Source organism: Amblyomma mixtum, chromosome 10 (genome assembly GCF_055824585.1).
Source record: "Amblyomma mixtum isolate Tamu chromosome 10, ASM5582458v1, whole genome shotgun sequence".
Taxonomy (NCBI): Eukaryota; Metazoa; Arthropoda; class Arachnida; order Ixodida; family Ixodidae; genus Amblyomma; species Amblyomma mixtum.
Window position 1 is genome coordinate 4427813 of NC_143021.1, and position 21309 is coordinate 4449121.

The window sequence follows — 21309 nt, forward strand, 5'->3', positions numbered from 1 at the left end:
CCTACTGCGGACTCCATGGTGTGCTGCAGCTAAATCTGAATCTATGCACGTACGTCCCTCCCCTAGGAAATAGCGCTACAGCAAGACGTAGACAAGAAAGACTGACACTGGACATGCGCTAATCGCGTTCCCTAGGGACACAACTTCGTTTCGTATAAGTGTCCCCTTAGGACCGATCCGGGATGCCAAAGAGATGCGCGCCTTGGGCTCTTCATACACCATGAACGCAGGGCCGACACCAACCTGGCCAAACTTCGCACAGTAGGAGACCAGGTGGGCCGCATGATCCCCGGGGCATCCAACAAGCGGGGCGGATTACGAAGCAAGGATTCACTGCGGTTTGCCCTTGCTTTCGTTACGAGCAGAATCCTGTACTCAACGCCCTACTTAAACCTGCGCAACTGGAGGCCCAACTGGAGGTCATCCACCGGAAAGTCGTCAACCGTGCTCTCGAGCTCCCGGTCGCCACGTCCAACCAGAGTCCTGTGACCCTAGGCGTGATTAACACCTCCCGAGAGTTTAGGGAAGCCCACTTCGTCAACACGCGTCTTTCACAAACCACGTCCAGCCGCCGCCTCTTGGACCAGCTACATACCACAGATGACTACCATATTGAGGAAAGGGATGGAGCGCCAGAACCCCTTCCCCACAGCATGTCCAGAGGAAACCATAGCGGTCGTCGCCAGGCGCGTGCTGAAGCGTTGGGGCAGTGTTATGGCCACCCAGAACACGTCTATTACGTGGACGTTGCCGGCCCCCACCACGAGGGGTGGTACACGGCCGCAGTCGTGCACAACACAAACACAGTAACACAAACTCACACTAATCCGAAGTCGAACTAGATCACCACCGACTCGCAAGGGGCCTGTCGGGTTTATGAGGTGCGATGGGCTACCCCGCTTTCCCGGCGCATACTGCAATCTAGCTGCCGATACCAAGCTCTAATCCGCGTAACCTGATTTGGGCCCCGGGTCACCACGGACTCCAAGGAAACGATCAGGCCGATCAGGCCGCCCACGCACTCTTTCCCCGGGCTATCTCCCTGTCCCTGTCCAATCAGACAATCTGGCCCTTACATTCAAACACATCACCGATTACTACAAGGAGGAGCGCCGGCGCTACCCGGCCCCTTGTAAGGGCGCTGACGAGCGCCTCCTCATCAGAATTCTCACTAACACTGTACAGTGCCCGGCGGTGCTTAAACATTTCAACACATCCTTTGATGGCGCGTGCCAATTCTGTGGGGAGGTGGCAAAAGCAGCAACCACGGGCCTTGAAACCGCGTCACGAAGCGAACGGCCCCAGGGCTGAGCAGGGTGCGCTTTATTGACGTTGGTGTTGCGGGAGGCAGGCAGCGCTGCGAACGACAGGACGCGCAAGCCGGTGCGTCTGATTAGGGTGCAGTGATGTGGCGGGGTACAGAAGTTTGAGTGCTGGCCGCGGACGATTACGGCGGCATCTCGCCTGGTGAGTTGTTTCTCAGCGGTGGCGACGAGAGTGGCTACTTGCCGCTCGTGTTGCCAGCGAGGGCAGCGCAGCTTAGTCCAAGGCCGCCGCAGTTATGAATAAAGCTTATGATCAGTGTGCTGCGCTTAAGGACAGCGAACCGAGGAACAAGAGCCCCCATAATGAGCGCGCTGTCGGGCAGAGAGAAAAGCAGCCAAATCACACTGCGCGACAGCTGCCGCAAACATACTGAGACCTTTAAGATCAGCGCCACTACTTTATTTCGCATCAAGCCGGCCTTTTGTACGACAGCGGAACCGTATAAAAAATACGTAAAAATTGCAAACAAGAATCTGTCGCCATCTCTTGGAATCACTGCTGACGGTCCGGTTAGCAAATAAATTACCATCAGGGAAACATTGGGAGCAATTCATTAAGCATTTTTTTACCGCGGCCATCCGGGAGCAACAAAACCAAAACAGCGCAAAGGACCTAACTAAGCAACAGCAGTGGAGAAATCCTACACTGACTACAAGACAAAAGCACCCTTGATAAAGAGTGATAATAGGCGACTGCATGAAAATTGTTATGCGGTGACCAACAACATCACTGAAAAGATGTAAAAAATGAAGTCTCAACAACAACAACACTGAAAAAAAAAATAAAAAATGAAGTCTTAAGTACAGCGCCTGCGTCAAACGCTTTAACGAGGCGAAATGGGGCAACCGCATTGAATAGCTAACTTTTTAAGCACATCAGTTAGGCTTCTTAATTGTTTAACAGCGAATAGCCCACCCTAAGTAATACTCCTGTCAGTTTTTAGTATTTCGAAAATGATGTTACCCTAGGCGCTGTGACCTATCAAGTTTTGGCTGCTTAGACGAGTTCATGTCACAGGAGAGGTTGCTTTGCCTGCAAGCTTCTCGAAAGCGCATGCATTTTGGTGCGATGTAGCGAAAATATGTTGGGCCGGTTTTAAATGTTATAAAAACTGATATGCATATTGCCTGCGGTGGGCTACAAGCCTGTGAACAATTAAGGAGAGTAACAAGAATAGTTATCCATCCTGGTAGTTCGCACTTAGCAATATTCCGATGAACTACGCCGCTTACAATGCATTGGCGAAAAAAGCACTCCTGTACCTCAAATAGCTTGTTTTTAAAAATTGTGTAAAGTGTTAGATGAAACACCCTCTATACGCGCACACCATCATCGATTCCTGCTTGAGAACGAAAGTGCACCCAGCAACTCACCGTATTCCAACACATCTGCGCCGCTGAAGTCATAGCCGTCGCCTCCTTTGGCGATGTACTCGATGGTGGCAATCGTGTAGTGCTTATTCACATCGACCACTTCGAGAGCGGGAACGTTGCAATGCGTGCAGAGCGTCTTCAGCGATACGACACGTTCCATCTTGGGTCTTGACACATCGTACTGAACTCGAAACCCTGGAGAAAAAACAGTCAACGATGAAATGCGCCTGCTTCTCAACATGCCCACAAATATTGCGCTCTTTTGGCTAAGGTGCCAGTGCTGCAATCACATGGGAACATGCAATCGTTAAACATTCTACCCTCAGTTCTAGATGCGCTGTTTTCAGGCGTTCCACCCTCGTACAGAGGCCATAAAAATTGTCGGGGTAACGCGCTCCGCCTTAAGGATAAGACGCGATAGTGTTAACCCTACTCGAGCAGTGTTAAATATCTTGGCCTATATCTTGATTCCAACATGTGTTGGTCTTCCCAAATTGACTGTTTATTAAAACGACTCCGTGCTCTTTCTGTCCAGATTTATCGTATAAAATACACTACACCTATAAACTTGCGTCAGACTCTGTATAGATCTTTAGGGGAATCTATCCTTAGATACGGCGTTTCAGTGTATGGTTCTTGTGCACCTTGTAAGATTAAGAAGGTAGATAGTTTCCTGTGCAGAATCTCCACTAATTTATTGTATGGCACTGCTCACAAGAAGTCCGACCATAACACCAGAATGGTTAAAGCAGGAGTTATTCCTCTGCATGACTTGTACTTACAGGTGGTAGTTCTGAGAAATTACTTTTCAGCACAGTTTAAACAGCCAGATAAAAAACCAGACTCACTTAGGCATATAGCGCGTTATAAAGTTCCCAGGGTTTACACACATTATGGTAAAAGGACACGACAGTTCTATATACCCTACCATTTTAATAAACTACCTGCTCAGATGTTTGGTTGTGATTCGTTGACGGCTGTGAAATCTGGACTGCAAGCGTGGTTTGAAAGTTTCAAAGAAAGGAAATACAAATTTGCTTTGTAATTTCTATCTTGTTTTTAAATTTGTGTTCCATTTATTAACTGCAGATTTTCTTTGCTTTACATAATTCTCAATCGCTAAATTTGTTGACTGAATTATATGTAATATTTCGACTTTGTGTTATTGCTTTTTTTTCTTCTTTCTTCTTCTTCTTTTTCTTAAGGATTGTAAAGTGTGCACTTTCAGCGTTTTGTATTCACCGCATGCTGTTGTGACTGCCGTGGCCCGCCCACAAGCGCTTGCGCTTCTGCGGGCACACGCTATGTACTGTGTATATATATCTTGCAATAAAATTCCTGTATGTATGTATGTATGTATACCCATCCTGGTCATTCACTACTTTACATTTTAGACCCCTGGGAATCCTCAGGCAATTCTTAGCGCAGAGGTCAAGTGATGCGTCAGTGTCCTACGATGTCAGGTGCTGCCATCGGTGAGGCTTGTGAGACCCAGGTTACTCTTCTAGAGCAATCTTTAACTTATTACAAACTGCCACGGTGGGCATTTGCTCACATACCAATGTACAAATTGACAACTGCCACCTAGGTTGCTTCTCCGGCGATTTTTCGCTTGCGGTCAACGACGACGACGCTGGCTTTTTTGTAACACGGGCTTCTTAACGGGATCGCGTTAAAATAGTCTAAAATGTCTCCCATACCCGGATGTAGCTTTTCGCTGTTCCTACGCGCCTTCCTCTTGTTCCCAATTAGCTCTGGTAAACTGCGTTTTGTATGCCACTGCGATGGCTACTGAACCGAAATAGGTGGTTGCCTTTCGTAGAAGGTGAAATTCTAGAGGCCCGTGTATGGTGCGACGCCAGTGCACATCTTTAGCTATAAATAACGGAAGTCAAATAGACTCACTGTTCTTGGACTTAGCCAAAGCATTCGACAACATTTCCCACACAAAACTGCTATTTAAGGTTCATAGCATGTTAAAAAATAATCTGTTTTTTTTTAACCTGGCTTCAGCGTACCTGACGCCCCGGTGCCAATATGTAGTTTAAAGAGAACATGCTCCTAAATTTTTGCCGGTTGTATCTGGGGTACCCCAGTGTTCTGTACTGGGACCCTTAATTTTTTTGCTTCAAATAAATGACATTGTAGATGGTTGTAACACAAAACTCCGGTTGTATGCCGACGACTGTGTCCTCTACTCTATTATAAATTCCCGTAATGATCAAGTTAAGCTTAATGTTGATTTCATAGACTAATGAAGTAGTGTAAAACATGGTAGATGTGTGCGACTTATGTTAAAGTGTTGTTCTAACAATTACATATTGCCGCAACGCATTACTGGCGCCGCCTAATAGTCGCGCTCAGGAGGCTGGCACGCGCTCTTCATCGCCCGAGAGCTCGCTCGCTAGTCGGTTCGCCGGCCGGGCCGTTTCCACTGGCGCTTGGACGTTGTGGCAAAATATAACCCTGCCTACCTGCTTCTGTGACAATATTATAAGTGTCCGTTTATTTTCGATTATTGAGCTGATGGTTACCAAGTTCTCCGAGTTTCTGTATACAGTACCTAGGTCTTCACATATCTCATGATCTGTGTTGGGATCATCACATTACCCACATTGCAAATAACGCAATGATAAAATTTTATTACTTGAAGCGATGCCTTCGCAACTCATCAAACGGTGTTAAGCTTCTTGCGTATAAGGCTCTCGTTTTACCTGTTCTTGACTTCGGCTATATGTGGCATCCATTCACTTATGTTAACTTTAATAAAATGGAAACAGTGCGAAAGAAAGCAATTAGATTTATCCTCAATTAGACAATATCCGTTACTGGATTCCGCGATGGAGCTGGTGAGGGCACTATCAGAGAGGAATAAGATTGCGCGCTTACGTTTTCTATTTAAAGTCGCGAGAGGTAAATTGAAGAGCAACATTCGTAAGTACATGTATGTGAAATTTTCTTCTGGTTACGCTACAAGACGCAGAAATCCGTTTACTTTGCTTCCTTTGCAAACAAAGAGCATTGTTTTCAAATATTCATTCTTTCCCCGTTCTCTAGTCGAGTGGAACGCCCTTGATAGTACGTGGCTAGAATTCGACGACAAAGATGAATTTGAGACGTTTATTGAACATAGAACGTGAAGTCGGTTATTTTTCATTTATTGTTTTAATGCACTGCTTTTATTTTCAGCTTGCGATTACATCTAATGTGCTTTTTTTTCATTGCTTGTTTTACTTCATATTTCGATATTTAGTGATGTCAGTCCCACCCTGACACGGCCCTTGCCTCTGTGCTAGCAGCTTTATAAAAAAAAAGAATACATAAAAAACGCCAGGCGGTCGAAATTACCCGGAGCCCTCCACTACGGGCGCCCCGTAGCTTGTGCCACATTGGGACATTAACCCCATAAACCAACCAGCCAATCTAAATTTCGTTTCTTGAAACAGTTCTGAGGTACCCTTTATAATCTGTTGGTAACTGATCTCAGATAAAGCAACCTGAGTTTATGCTGAGTGAGTTTTCGAAAAGGTTCATTGCATACCAGCCGCACGAGGCTTTGTGCTCAGCCCTCCCCGATGCTTACAGAAAATGCACGGCCATTTAGTTTATTGCACACTCCAAAGCAATTTCTCAGAATAATTGGGGCAAAAAATTTACTAGTCACGTGAGAGAAGCTTTAATTTATATACGAGTGCAAAACCCTGTTTCTTCAAGAAATATTAACAAAAATGGCAGTGGTTTACCTCTGGTTAAACCTGGTTGTGTTGCGAAAGCAACCGCTGCCTGGCTACGCTTAGGATTCGCTTGCGGTTAGGCGCTTTGGCGTTCTGGCTAAGCTCTATTGTTTATACACGAAGAAGACACGTATTTAAGCATTGGTTACAACTTTATTTACACCCACGAAAACTCTTCGATGGTCAGTAAAGTAGTGTGTCGCTACTATGCACAACTGGCGAAGCGAACGCCTGCGGCGGCGGCGCCATCTAGCGAAGCGCGGCGGCGGCTGCTGCTGCTGTTGCTAGGCGGCGGCTCAAGGTTATTCGTGAAGTCACCGCGTCGGCGAAAGTGCGGCCACGCTGAAGAGGCGAAAAGGTGGGCGTAGTGTTGCTTTCGCAACAAAATATCATTCCAGGCCCTCAAATTGTTCTGATCAATGTGAATGTATTGCATTTAGGTATCAGCTCCGAATAAACTGAGAGCAGAAATTCTTTTAAACAGTTTTACTTTTTATTTTAGCACAAACTACCATTTTTACAAGTCTTCAAGAAACTAGCGGGACATTTGTGAGCAATATAAAACGCTTGGTGGGTTTGGTCAGACATTTATGACTTGCCTAAAATGTTTGAACTCGCATAGTAAGGCAGTTAATGACAAAAAATTTCAGCGTTCAGGCGTGTTCAGTCTTGCATTTCATTCTGAGTGGTCCAAGAAAAAATACAATATGCAGCTTATTGAATTGCTATTACAAATGTAATTATGATCAAAAAAACTTTATTGCAGCAATATTTGGTTTAGGCGACAAAACAAATTTCGCGCTCCAATGCCATTGCCGCAGGTAATTGCTGTCCATTAATGCCAGTGCACTGCACAACAGACGACAGCACTGCTCGAAACAGTTATCTCCCACGTGATACTCTCACGATCAAGAATTCATGCGCCCACGCCCTCATCGCAGCTGGTGCCAGCACTTGGAACGTGCTGTGATACACTTGCATCGGCGCGCGTGCAATCACATCACAGGGGCATGCAGTGCATATAGGAGCGCTTCTCGCCGCCGCTCTACTCGTTCTTCTCTTGTTAGCAACCCCTTTCCTTCCCGCTCTCCTAAAATATATAGGCGCAGTTAATCCCCTTTTGTTATGTTCCTTTTCTTATGTTCGATGCGACGTTAGTTCTCTCGTTAGCAGGTTAATTTTAAACTGCTGCCCTTCGTGACCACAATGAGGCTGCTCGGCTTTGCGTTCAGACAACCGACACCCTACAGAAGGCACCGAGTGCTTGGTTCCCGCTCTTTCAGGTATGCCACGTGAGGTTAGGTGGCTCAGCCGTTGAGCTCCAGAGCATAGAAGATCCCTGCAGGGACGCAGCCACGGCCAAGTAGACCACATTTCGATGCGTCCGAAATAAAAAGAAAAGTAACGGCCGCGTGCTGTGCGATGCTATTGCAGCTGGTTAAAGAATCCCAGGAGGTCACAAGTATTCCGCAGTCCACAGCTGTGCCCCCCGCCCCAACTAACCAGCAGCTTCAGGACCTCAAACGTCACGTTCAATAAAATAAGGCGAACGAAAGAGCCATCCACAAAGCCGTGCAGTCCCTTCCTACCGACGAGTAGAGCGTGAAGTTTTGGACGAGCCATGGCTGCTGAAAGGGCCTCTTCTCCACGACTCAGACATTCTTCATAGATGTGTGATCTGTAAGCACCGTTTAGGCTTTGCTATATAATACACTCTGTTTTGTAATACTTTCTGCACAAGTAATATCCTGTACTGCTGAATGCTTACGTGCTGGGCAGCAGTGCGTGATTGTGTATGGAGCATAGTGATGTTGCATCAGGAGCTCCCCAGGGGCCTGTTTTGGGCCCCTGCTCTTCCTAATTTATATCGATGGTGTTAATGTAAATGCCCAGTCGTGCGCAACAATATCTGCCGCTGATTGTGTACTGTATAGAAAAATAAGTTCAGAGACCGACTGCACTGCAGTTCAAAATGGCCTACACAAAATACACGACTGGCGTAAAAAAATTTGGCATTAACCTAAACCTTCACATGCCGGTACGGGTGCGGTTTTCTAGAACAAAAGAACAAGTGAAGTTTCCTACAAATAGAAAATGCGCTTAGAAGACATGCCACAGAATACAAGTATCTCGGTGTATTTTTCATTGCTTCCTTATCTTGGAGTCGGCACATCGGTTACATACTCGGTAAAGCATGTCACCGTCTCGGCTTCTTGAGACGTAACACGCGAGAGCTCCCTCAGACACTAAGGATGTGTTCTACAAATCGCGTGTCAGGTCAATATTAGAGTACGCTAGAATCGTATGGGGCTCTCCTACATTAAAAGACGAAATCAAACTGCAAAAACTGCTGACATTAGCAACCCGATATGTGCTTGGTAGACCGGTATATAAGAAAGGCAGTTTGGTTCAACTTAGGCCAAAGAAACATTGAAACGAGAAGCACTGCAGCATCGCAGCATTATCTTTCGCTTCAATCTACTTCATGCAATATATTATTCACTACATGGTATTCTCCGCAACACATACGTATTTCCCCCTCATTACCTCTCAGCATGCGTGGACCACTATATAAAACTGCAGCATGCAAAAAAGCATTATTTGCAAAAACGATCCGGAAATGAAATCGCTTTCCTGCTGCTGTTGTACGGCTTTCTTCCAGCCACTCATTTTAATCTTCTTTTAGAATGATGAAATCCATTTGACATTGTTTGTTTTGTTTTCGGCAGCTGTCGATGGAAATCTTGGAGTGGGTAGCTGTGACTTAAGGATTTTTCGCCTAGCGTGCACATATCCACTTGTGTGTCTGCTCTGCAAGATGTGAGGTTAGGATAGTTCGTTGTACTCTTCCCTATTTTTTTTCGCATTGCCTGGAGTGCTGGTGTTCTTTCCTGTAACGCCTGTTGATACTTTTGAACCGAAAAGCTTCGCTAGACTCGTCAACACCGGGTCTGGCGTGCGCCGTGATCAATTTTAGCCACAGCTACGCATGCGCGAAAGCGAGCGACGTCACGCGGAGCGCAGGTGGCCGCTGCTGCCGCAGCCGTCGTCGCCGCCACGCGCTGACTCCGTGGTCTGAGCGTCGCCGCTTCTCCTCCTCGCCACCGTTTTACCCTTCGCCGCTGCTGCGCGGTCGCCGCCGCCGCCCCAAGAGGAGAAGGTTCTTTCGCAAGGCAGCGCTAAAAAGCGTGAGCGGCAGCGGCGGCCATAAAAGAGGCGGCCATCCCGCCACTGTTTGACCTTTCGCCGAAGCCGTTCGCAGTGCACATTTGAAGGGAGGGGTATATCAGGCGCGCTTGCCCATAGAACAGGCGCAGACACTTGCCATGGAAGGAGAAGAAGAAGCAACAGTCGGGCGGTGCAGAAACACCGATCCAGAAGTGATAGCTTGGGAGTTGGCTGAAAAGCAGCGAGAGCTTTTCGATTATCCAGGCGTAGCCTTAGCTAAGCCACAGCCAATTTTTTTCCTTTTTTTATGTATACTTCATGTGCCATGTGCCTGAAATTTGTTAGAAGTTCAATCTCTTATCCTCCCCCCCCCCCCCCCCTTCTGTAACGTCTTACAAAGGCGCTGAGGGTAATAAATGATTAAGCCTGTCGTCAATACAAGCCAGTGCTTACTGATTTGGATGAAGCGGAAAAGGAAAAGGGCCTGTTTGGACTGCACTTTGAGTGCAACGTGCCTACCTCATCATCGTCAGCTCTTAATTTATACTTCACGGGAGGACTGGTGAGACACACCTGAGACCTGTGGAAAGCTGCCACTGGGCTCCAGAGGGTGGTAATTCTCTACTCCGTGCTCGAAGAGGCGGTACAGGTGCGCGCCAGTCAGGTTCACCAGGGCCAGCTTGTTGCCGAAGGGCAGCGCTATCATCACATCTTCCATATTGATCTGGTCTGTGATGTTGACGAAAGAAACCCAGGAGAGAAAGCACAAAAGCAGTGAAATTACCGGACAGGCGAATCATTGCATGCACTCTAACAAACGAAGCTACCGGTCATGTAAACGGTGCACGCAAACACCCTAGCAGGATTATGTGATGACGTAAATAGTAACAGACAACGCGTACGAGAGTGCTTCCGTTTGTTGTGGAAACCGAATGTATTTAGGAAAAGAACCTTGCAGTTCAAGTCCTCTCACTTTTTTTTGTATTTGATTGCTTACTTTTGCTTTTGTGCCGATTTCAACCAGTTGTTTTTTATTTCAATGAATCCTTAATTCTGTGGTGAATCGCCCAATTTCCACATCGCCAGTGATCCAGAAAGTCATTCTCTTTCCCATATGATGAAAATTCAGAGCCTCAAGTGCCTGACAGCGGCTTGTTGCCGGCCTCAGAGGGCACAGCAACATTAGATATCCGTCGAAGTGCAAGAACAAGCAAGAAACGCTGCGCTCCCAACATATCTCCACAGGCTGGTCACCGGATGTATCCTACGCCTCGTGTTTTCTTTTGCTTAGACACTAATACCACCTAATCACATAGCATGTATCCACACAGTTTAAAAATTCGGTAACATAAATTTTGCCACCAAATAGACCATTAAAATTCAAATTGCAAATATGACCAAATGTTTAGGGCAATCCCCCAAGGTGGAGTAGATTTGTAATAAGGGAGTAATTACTCAATGACATCCACCCAAGCGCAGCCATACGGCTACGAAGGAAAGCTATACAGCTTTCTCAGAAACTTCGCAGTTAAAGAAAAATTCGTCCTGGTCCGGGGTTCGAACCCGGGACCACCGTTTCACCGGAGCAGTCGCTCTACCATAAGCTAACCGGGACGGCAAGCTTATGGTAGGGCGAGAGCGAATTGATCAATAACTCGAAGTGGGAACAGTGTTGACCAAATGTTTAGGGGAATCCCTTAAGGTGGAGTAGATTTGTAATAAGGGAGTAATTACTCATTGACAATTGACATGACATTGACATTGGCATTGAGTAATTACCCTAAATATTTGGTCAACACTGTTCCCACTTTGAGTGATTGATCAATTCGCTCTCGCCCTACCATAAGCTTGCCGTCCCGGTTAGCTCAACTGGTAGAGCGAATGCTCCGGTGAAGCGGTGGTCCCGGGTTCGAACCCCGGACCAGGACGAATTTTTCTTTGACTGCGAAGTTTCTGAGAAAGCTGTATAGCTTTCCTTTGTAGGCGTATGGCTGCGCTTGGGTGGATGTCAATGAGTAATTACTCCCTTAGTACAAATTGCAAAGATGTAATATACTTACAGCATTATTTCCAATTTACACGGAAAGCGAAGTCTGTCACATATTTTGGGGGTAAGGAACAGCACTGTCCTCGATAAGTAAAAAAGCAATGACTTTAATTGCTCTTGCAGTTATCGTCGTACAAGATAACCAGTGCATTACGTGAAATGCCATCAGTATATTTTGGATAAACAACTTCGTCTTAGCTAATAAGAAAACAATAGGAAACAAACTGTCTTTACGATTGCATGAAGTAAGCCAAGAGTCCACAAAACCAAACATAAGGAAATGTCTTTTTTAATTGTGGTTTATGGTTTATGGGGTTTAACGTCCCAAAGCGACTAAGGCTATGAGAGACGCCGTAGTGGAGGGCTCCGGAAATTTCGACCACCTGGGGTTCTTTAACGTGCACTGACATCGCACAGTACACGGGCCTCGAATTTCTCCTCCAAAGAAATTCAGCCGCCGCGGCCGGGATCGAACCCGCGTCTTTCGGGCCAGCAGCCGAACACCATAGCCACTGAGCCACCGCGGCGGCTTTTTTAATTTTGATGTTGATTAATGGGAAATAAAATTGTAATATAGTTTATGCCTCAGAGATATTTGAAGAGAAAGTAGAAGAAAACCACCAGCCGCCGGTGGGATTAAAACCAACAAACTCCGAACGCTGCGCATAAACGCATTTATAGCATTGTCCAGTTCCGTTAAATATAACTGGCAACGATTCCGATATTATAAGCTCGGATACCAGTGGCATGCGTTTAAATACATTTTAAACTTTACAATTAAAAAAAATGGAAGAATCATTCTCTTGTGCTTTCTTCGGTGTCGATGACTGTTGGCTTCCTTCCTATGCATTTCATAACAATAAGAACAAGCAGTTCATATCCCTACACTTGTCTGACCTTATCGTGGCGTTTTAAATACACATCGCATTCGAAGTAGCGCGTCATACATGCACATACATGCACATTCGAATCTGCGATCTATTGAGCTTCTGCCGCCCAAGACGTGACTGTTAGGTGCAGTGCGAAATAGGAAAACTACTTCGAAGTCTCTCCGTTATATACGTTTCTATGGGCCGTACGAACTACCGATGAAATCAGCGCCGTCGCGTTCTGCCACGTCACAGATCGGTGTTGGTCTGTACGCTTTAAGCTTTCCATTTTGTTTTCATAACCTCGCGGTATAGTTTTTCATCGGATTTTCACACCTTCTCTGTGACCTGGTAGCGACGGCGCGCGGATTTCGACTTTTGCCAGCGTGCTGCCAGTATGGTTCAGTATAGGCTCTGTTTTTTATATGTGGTTTCTATTTGAGCAATACAGCGAACGCATGAAACTTGGCGAATCGTCACAAGGAACGTTTCGCTGCGGCTCCTTACTAGAGCGTCCGATGGAGGTGCGAATAGATCCGCCGTTGAGGAGGACCCCGTTGGCCACGGACCAGACGTGTTTGGAGCCCGTGTCCGTATCCAGGTAGTGCTCGAAAAAGGAGTCGGCCAGCAGGTTCCCTATGTTGCATTCGGCCCTGCGACAGGCTCCGTCGTCGGCGTTCAGCAGCACCCGGGACGCGCCCACGGGTGCCCGGGTGGCAGCCGTCACGTATTCGCGGTATTTGCCCAGGAGGTTCACCATGTCCTCGTCTGCGCACAATGATCCCTCATTGTTATTCTAACAGGTCTCCCGTTTTCTTCGTGGAATCTCAACTGCCTGCAAATGGTAACCCATAAAACTACCTTTGTAAGAGCTACAGCAGCAATGGAGGTTAACACGAAGCCTACAGCGAGGGTCGTTTTCCTCTTTACATTGATCAGCATGCCCTCGTCTGGGCACAATGATCCCTTATTGTTATTCTAACTACCATATTACTGTCTTCGTAGAATCTCAGCTGCCTGCACCAGCAAAAAAAATGTCTTCCTCTCCCGTAACCGAGAGTAGAGTAAGCATGAAATGTTTACGGGCCTAATGTCATCTCGGTGGACACCCGAACCGCACCGTACAGGAAGGGAGGAACGCCACCACCCGTTCAGCGCGATGCCTTGCCATTTGAATGCAAGGTTTTAAGCATGAAATGCTTTTAGCCCCCGTTGTCGGCAGTGTGGTGACGTCACGCCGAGACCGAGAGCCATCATCCGGGCTCTGAAACGAGAACATCCGGGCACCGTACGAGACTTAACGAGATTTAACGAGACTCTCTAAGCCCTCCTACGCCACCGGCATGCAAGCGCCGGTTGGTCTCCAAAGGAGTCACAACAAATAACTGCTGCCAGTGCCTTCTCAATGTTTCTCAAGATATCAGTCGCTGTGCGTTTGATAATGCACGGAATTATAATTTCCGATTTCTAATAACGCGCGCAAAAAGCACATAAATGCCACGATACACTTCGTTGTCATACGTGATCTCTTAGGGGCTTCGCGCATCGAAGCAAAGCCGCGCAGGCTCACAGGGGCCCGGGGGAGAAGCGCTGCGTTCAAAGGGCAAGGCATCGCGCCGAACGGTTAGTGCCGTTCCTCCCTTCCATTACGGTGCGGTTTAGGTGTCCACCGAGATGGCACAGAATTACTGCACCATTTCCTTTCCTCAAAAAACCTTGCGTTCAAATGGCAAGGCATCGCGCTGAACGTGTGGTGGCGTTCCTCCCTTTCTGTAAGGTGCGGTTCGGGTGTCCACCGAGATGACATTAGGCCCGTAAACATTTCATGCTTACTCTACTCTCGGTTACGGGAGCGGCAGAGGTTTTTTGAGGAAAGGAAATGGCGCAGTAATTCTCTGCCAACTCGGTGGACACCCGAACCGCACCGTAATGGAAGGGAGGAACGCCACCACCCGTTCGGCGCGATGCCTTGCCCTTTGAACGCAGCGCTTATCCCCCGGGCCCCTGTGCGCCTGCGCGGCTTTGCTTCGATGCGCGAAGCCCCTAAGAGATCACGTATGACAACGAAGTGTATCGTGGCATTTATGTGCTTTTTGCACGCGTTATTACAAATCGGAAATTATAATTCCGTGCATTATCAAACGCACAGCGACTGCTATCTTGATAAACATTGAGAAGGCACTGGCAGCAGTTATTTTTTGTGACTCCTTTGGAGACCAACCGGCGCTTGCATGCCGGTCGCGTTGGAGGGCTTACAGAGTCTCGTTAAATCTCGTTAAGTCTCGTACGGTGCCCGGATGTTCTCGTTTCAGAGCCCGGATGACTGGAATTCAGTGCCCGGATTAGTGGATTTCAATGCCCGGATGAGTGGATTTCAATGCCCGGATGAGTGGATTTCAGTGCCCGGATGATGGCTCTCGGTCTCGGCGTGACGTCACCACACTGCCGACAACGGGGGCTAAAAGCATTTCATGCTTAATATAAAGCTACCTTTTTAAGAGCTACAAGCAATAATGGTGGTTAAAATGAAGCTTACAGTGAGGGTACCTTTCATATTTTGATTGCTCATCATAACCTCCTCTGCGGATAATCATCCCTTGCTGTTATTTTGACAGCTCTGTCGTTGTCTCTGTGGAATCTCAGCTGCCCGAACCTGGCAAGCTATAAAGCTTCTCTGTGGGACCCTAGCAGTGATATTCTGAATGGAGGAAACGTCTTTTCCTAATTTGCACATTAGAAACGGTGTTAGAGTTAAGAATCTAGATGTTGAGTTTTGCCACGTACGTCATTGAGTTCAAGTTTCTGCAGTAGTATGACGAAAGAGGTGATCAAAGGCCTCTGAGAAGTCTATGGAGATCCCTGCGCATGCCTGTTTAGTTTCAAATGCTTCAGGAACTAGTTCATTTTTGTGGCAGCAAAGATGCATAGGTAGATCTGCCTCACACAAGCCGCATTGAGATGCAGACAGTAACTTGAATTTGCCTATAATTTGCATAGTCTCTTGTAAAATATTTTTCTAATCCTTTGGAAAAAATAGGCAGAATAGATATCGATGTAAAATTTGACATGTCATTTTTATCTCCGTTTATCAAAACTACAATGACTTGTGATACCTGCATCAATCTGGGGGAGCATCTTGTAGATAAAGCAAGGTTATAGGTATATGTAAGCAGGGGAGCTATAATATCTAAAACATACTTTTGAAGCGCACCTGTAATTCCATCTGCATCACGCACTTTACCATTATTAAGTAAAGAAAAAATGCTACTAAGTTCCTGCTCATGACTATAGATAGCTTCAAGAAAAAAAAAGCCTTATAGAGTATTTTAATCCAATGCATCCGCATCTGAAAACACGGCGCAAGGCTCATAACACCAATGATGAGTTCATTAAACCTTTCAGCGAGTTCTCATCCCTGTAGCTATTGGCCTTCGAAGATAAATTCGCAAACACATGAAGTGCATGGTGCCCGCTGAAGCAGTTTATTAACCTTTGGCCACTTTTGAGCGCTGCCCTGACTGCAGTCTATTTGGGAGTGTTCATGCAAGTATTTCCTTTTCTCGCTGATTCAGCCTAGAGAACTTATGAGTACTCGGGCATGAGAAACATCTTCGTGAATATTTTTTTTTATTTTACCACCTTCATCCTTTCTTTGGTGATCCGCTGCTTAAGACCATTCTTTTTATGGCACCTTTCGTTAAAATTATCGTGGTATCTGCTTTACCTGAAGCAAATACGTCATTCCTCTTTGCACATGAGCCTTGAGCGGAAACCATCCGCTGTCAGTGATGCAATATAATAGTCTGTGCTGCTTTAATCCTTCAGCGGTATCACAAGTTTTTTGGCCTGCATATTCGACGACCATACGGATGGGAAAATGGTCACTAATGTCACTGCATACGACTCCTGATTGTAAAGAGCTTAGATTGATAGTGCTGACAAAGAAATCAATTAATGTCGTGCTCTGTGGCGTATGTGTGTCGCTGCTCTTGCTAAATTCGTATTTCCACTAGAATCTATAACTGACAAAAGCACCGCCTGAGAAGAAGAGAACTTGATACATCTATAGTAAAATCACCCTCAAGAATGAAAGTTCAGTTATTATCACACACGTAGTTCTTTCTGAGCGACCACTGAAACAAACTAAATCAGATTCAGGCGATCGATACATAACAGGAAAAACCAGGCACCGTGATGTGAGCATTAGACATTTGACTTCTTCATTTATGAAAGGCAATACGGAAAAGATATCGCAGTCAAATTCATTTTTAAGCATGAAATGCTTTTAGCCCCCGTTGTCGGCAGTGTGGTGACGTCACGCCGAGACCGAGAGCCATCATCCGGGCACTGAAATCCAGTCATCCGGGCACTGAAATCCAGATATCCGGGCACTGAAATCGAGTCATCCGGGCACTGAAATCGAGTCATCCGGGCACTGAAATCGAGTCATCCGGGCACTGAAATGGAGTCATCCGGGCACTGAAATCGAGTCATCCGGGCACTGAAATCGAGTCATCCGGGCACTGAATTCCAGTCATCCGGGCTCTGAAACGAGAACATCCGGGCACCGTACGAAACTTAGCGAGATTTAACGAGACTCCGTAAGCCCTCCTACGCGACCGGCATGCAAGCGCTGGTTGGTCTCCAAACGAGACAAAAAATAACTGCTGCCAGTGCCTTCTCAATGTTTATCAAGATATCAGTGGAGCTGTGGGTTTGATAACGCACGGAATTATAATTTCCGATTTCTAATAACGCGTGCAAAAACCACATAAATTGCATGTTGCACTTCGTTGTCGTACGTGATCCGGGGGAGAAGCGCTGCGTTCAAAGTGCAAGGCATCGTGCCGAACGGGTGGTGGCGTTCCTCCCTTCCTTTACGGTGCGGTTCGGGTGTCCACCGAGATGGCAGAGAATTACTGCGCCATTTCCTTTCCTCAAAAAACCTTGCGTTCAAATGACAAGGCATCGCGCTGAACGGGTGGTGGCGTTCCTCCCTTCCTGTACGGTGCGGTTCGGGTGTCCACCGAGATGACATTAGGCCCGTAAACATTTCATGCTTACTCTACTCTCGGTTACGGGAGAGGCAGAGTTTTTTCATTAAGATTGAAAGGCCACTCCTTTGTCTGCTCGATCGGTTTATTAAATATATAAACAGATAGTTCTCTCGCTGGTATCTGTGGCCGTAACACGTTACCACGTCTCAGGGTGCATAACTGAGGGAAACTGGGATGCAAATTCATCCAGCAGAAGTGAAAGCTGCCCTTTATTTCTTGCAGAGTGAACGCTCAAGTGAAAACATGTGAATTTTAGGATCAGCGCGTACAATACTATTCACATCGCATGGAGATTTTATCTTTTTTAGAGCAATACAGTACGCTTGCAAGAAGACTTATTAAGAAAATCTTCAGTATCCCGCGCGCCATGAATGTGTAAGATAAACGAAGTTTCGCCCTTCTGCGCAAGCATTTCCTCGCCATTTGTACACAAAAAGGTCCAACCCTGTCCTTTATTTATTGCAATGGCTTTGCGAAGCAGCTGTTTCATGGCTGGGCAAAGAAGTTCATTTATAAATATCGGAGAGCTGGACTATTGGCCGGGGTCCTGCGTGGATATTCAGATTTTCTTCCCATTCTAAAGAACTGTGTTGCGTTTGGCACAGCTCCTGAATATCACAATAATGTTGGGGACAGCTGTCTCCTTCTTACAGGAAACTCGATGACGTACTTCCACGCCAGTATCGGCAATTTGCCAAACTAAACTTTCACCAACATTTGTCGAAAATCTCCTGCTTTAACTTAATAGTAAGCCATAATCTGTAGGTATTGCTTATACCTACTTGAACACTCATTTTTTAAAATTCAAGAGGGCACTTTGTTGACATCAAGCGCGGTGAGGCGAAAGCCTTAAGCGCGATGTTGCTGCTTGTGTCACTGAAGATGTTAAGCTTCGCCTCTAAGAGTGGAACGCGACAGCGTCTTGCAACGCTGCCAGGGAGTCCACAGAACGCCATCGCCCGTTCGTCTCTACGCCTTGCTGGTCGGTAAAATGATTTTTGAAGAAAGGAAATGTATCTGTCTCCCATACCTCGGTGGAAACCTGAACCTCGCCGTGACGGGAAGGGAGGAAGTTGCGAGTGAATTCACTACACGCGCCTTTGTTCATTTCAAACCATCGAGCTGGCATGGTGGAGTGGGTAGCGTGCTCGTCTCGCACTCCGGAGACCCTGGTTGGTTTCCCCAACTCGACCAATTTCCTACTCGGTTTTATTTATATGGTCTGACTGGAAAGGTTAATCGCTAACTGGTTTGCTTTGGTTAAGCAATTAACCAAACTCAGTCCCACTTACATGGAGCATCATTATACGATCCCTTTTATTGGTTGCATGGTTACTAGCAAAAGTACAATTGGCCCTGCTTGAAATTCGCGCACTCTGACGTCACGGCCATTTCGACCAATTGAAACAAGCTCAGCGTAGCGACGGCGCGACTTCGGCCCCCCGAGGTGTCGCTTTGGCTGTCGTAGTGTTGCTTTCGCATCAAAACGCTACACATGCAGTCCCTATTGCCTACGTTGACTTACAGTGATTGCATGAATACTTGTATGTTGCTATATTTTAGGGCAACAAAAAATTTCTATAATTACAGAACCCGAGTATCAGATGGCCGAAGGCAATACGAACGCTGGCATGCAATTAGAAGTAGCCAAATATATGGAACGTGTAAATGCATTTCGAACGATATGGCTTGTGCCGGTATGACTCACCCTGAACTGCGTAAGCGTTTCTTCGCAATGATATAAAGTTCCTTACTGCAATTCAGGGCACAAAATAAAGTATTCAATTTTTCGGTGATTTTAGACCATTTGCCTTCGTTGTGCAAGCGTTCCTTAAGCGTTCCACGGCTTGTGCTTTACTGTCTGTTACTTCTCAACCGGAGGAAGTACTACGTAAGTTTTCGCTCTCGAACGTACTACGTTGTGCTGCGCTCTCATTGGGCAGTCAGTTGGCAGAACAAAGGCAGATAGCTTCCCTGGTTACCCGAGTGGTCAACTACCGACCTTAACAACCTTGTCTTGTAATCTCAATGTTGGCCGTTGTATTCATTAGAGATAAGATAAGTTTACGAAAATTACGAGAGCCCTGAACTCTTCTTATTATGTGGAAAAATGCGAAAACGTTGCGTGTGACTACTACACAACTTCGGAAGTTTTCGGTTATGATATACGACGACACCTCGCTATCCGGTCTTGTTCAGCAGGGTAAGAGTGCGGGATAGTTGGTGATCCATTACATATAAATACCAGCGAAAACCAGCGAGACGACACGACGAAGAACGAAGACACACAAGAGCTGACTGCAAACTGACGTTTAATGGGTGAAAATTGTGTTTAAAGGGTCCCTGAAATGGTGTCCATGTAGGCAAAGAGAAGTCGAAGTATTGATAGACATTGAACGATCCATCATCCTACCGCAAAAATTTTTTATCTATCTTGTGTGGAACCAGAGATAATGGCTATTAAAAATGACCACCAGCCTTTTCCCTCTCAACTCGTACACCGGGGCGAACCATAAAAAAATAAAGATTACAGGCTGGGACCATGCTCCGCCCACAAATACGTCATCGACGAGATCGGTTTGTTTACTTCCGGTTGACGCGCTATTTCGCTCGCTCGCTCGCTTTCCCGCTGTCTGCTGTGTTCACCTGTGTCTCGCAACCGTCGCTGCGGCTTCTCTCGTACTATGGACCCCGAGCTGAAGGAACGACTTTTGCGGATGAGTGCCGAAATGGGATTTCAGCCTTAAGGCGGGGACATATGTGCGAAAAGTGTGTGCGATTCGCTGCGGCGCGCCGTTGTGAACGACGTCGTAACGACCGATCGCAGCTCGTCTCCTGCGTCCAACCTGCTGGATGTCAACGACGAGCCGCGCGCTGAAAACGCAACGACGGGAAGCGGGAGCCAATACGAGCGCGGAGAGCGGCAGCGTCATGGTGCCATACAGCGCGCTGCTCAGGGCGCTCGGGGCCGAGCCACGCCGGACCTGCCTGCCAGCCTTGATGCCGGCCGCCGGCGAGTGAAAAACGCGCTAGTATTGTTTGTTCTCGTCCATAGCAAGCCCTTGGATAGATGCATGTAAAAAATGCATAATTTCTGACGATCGTTGGCCAATACCGAGTTGCTGGTAAAAGTGATGACTGCGATACAAGCAAATTTCATCCCACAGCCGCTTTGGTGCTGCTGCTACTTGGTGCGCTTCGCCTACCGTCTGCTAGCTCCGTTGCTGAAGGCATTGTGGAAATCGAATATATCTTTTATTATGGGACGAGTTCGCAGTAAAGCGATGTGAAAAGTAGGCCTTTTATTATAGCGTAGGCGACTTCCGAAGCGCCGTCAGCTACGGTTTCAATGCGAAACCAGATAGGCCTAGCGACGACTAGGGAAGCCTGGGACCAGCGCGCAGTTCGTCGCGCGGCGTTGCCGCAGGCGGTGTCGTTGCCGAAAGATCCACTTTTGCACAGACATATTTTCGTTGCTCGAATCTAGGAAGCATCCTCTCTGGTATCATGGCTGTTTTGCATTTTCTTGTGCGAACGTGATGTACGCCGAGCATGCCGGCCGGCCGGCCAGCCTGGATCCCGTCTGCCGGCGTCATAAAAACGAGCTAAAGTGTGTTTTTGACGTAAATAATAAACCCTGGGATAAGAAATGTGAAAAATGTGTCATTTTTGAGGATCGCTGACCAATACTGAGCTGCTGGCAAAGGTAACGACTGTGATACGAGCAAATTTCTT

General features: G+C 46.8%; 1 protein-coding gene across 2 annotated transcripts in view; it reads right to left on the reverse strand.

Moving 5' to 3' along the window:
• LOC149325017 (protein 5NUC-like) overlaps nt 1-21309 on the reverse strand; it is a 219060-nt gene that overhangs the window by 21843 nt on the left and 175908 nt on the right. The window contains exons 6-8 of one of the 2 annotated variants that reach the window (XM_089563148.1): nt 13025-13285; nt 10175-10330; nt 2700-2894 (exon numbers count right to left, since the gene is read on the reverse strand). In XM_089563148.1, the coding sequence (XP_089419274.1) occupies nt 2700-2894; nt 10175-10330; nt 13025-13285 (612 nt within the window). The remainder of the gene's footprint in view (nt 1-2699; nt 2895-10174; nt 10331-13024; nt 13286-21309) is intronic. The other variant, XM_089563149.1, reaches the window with a different exon arrangement.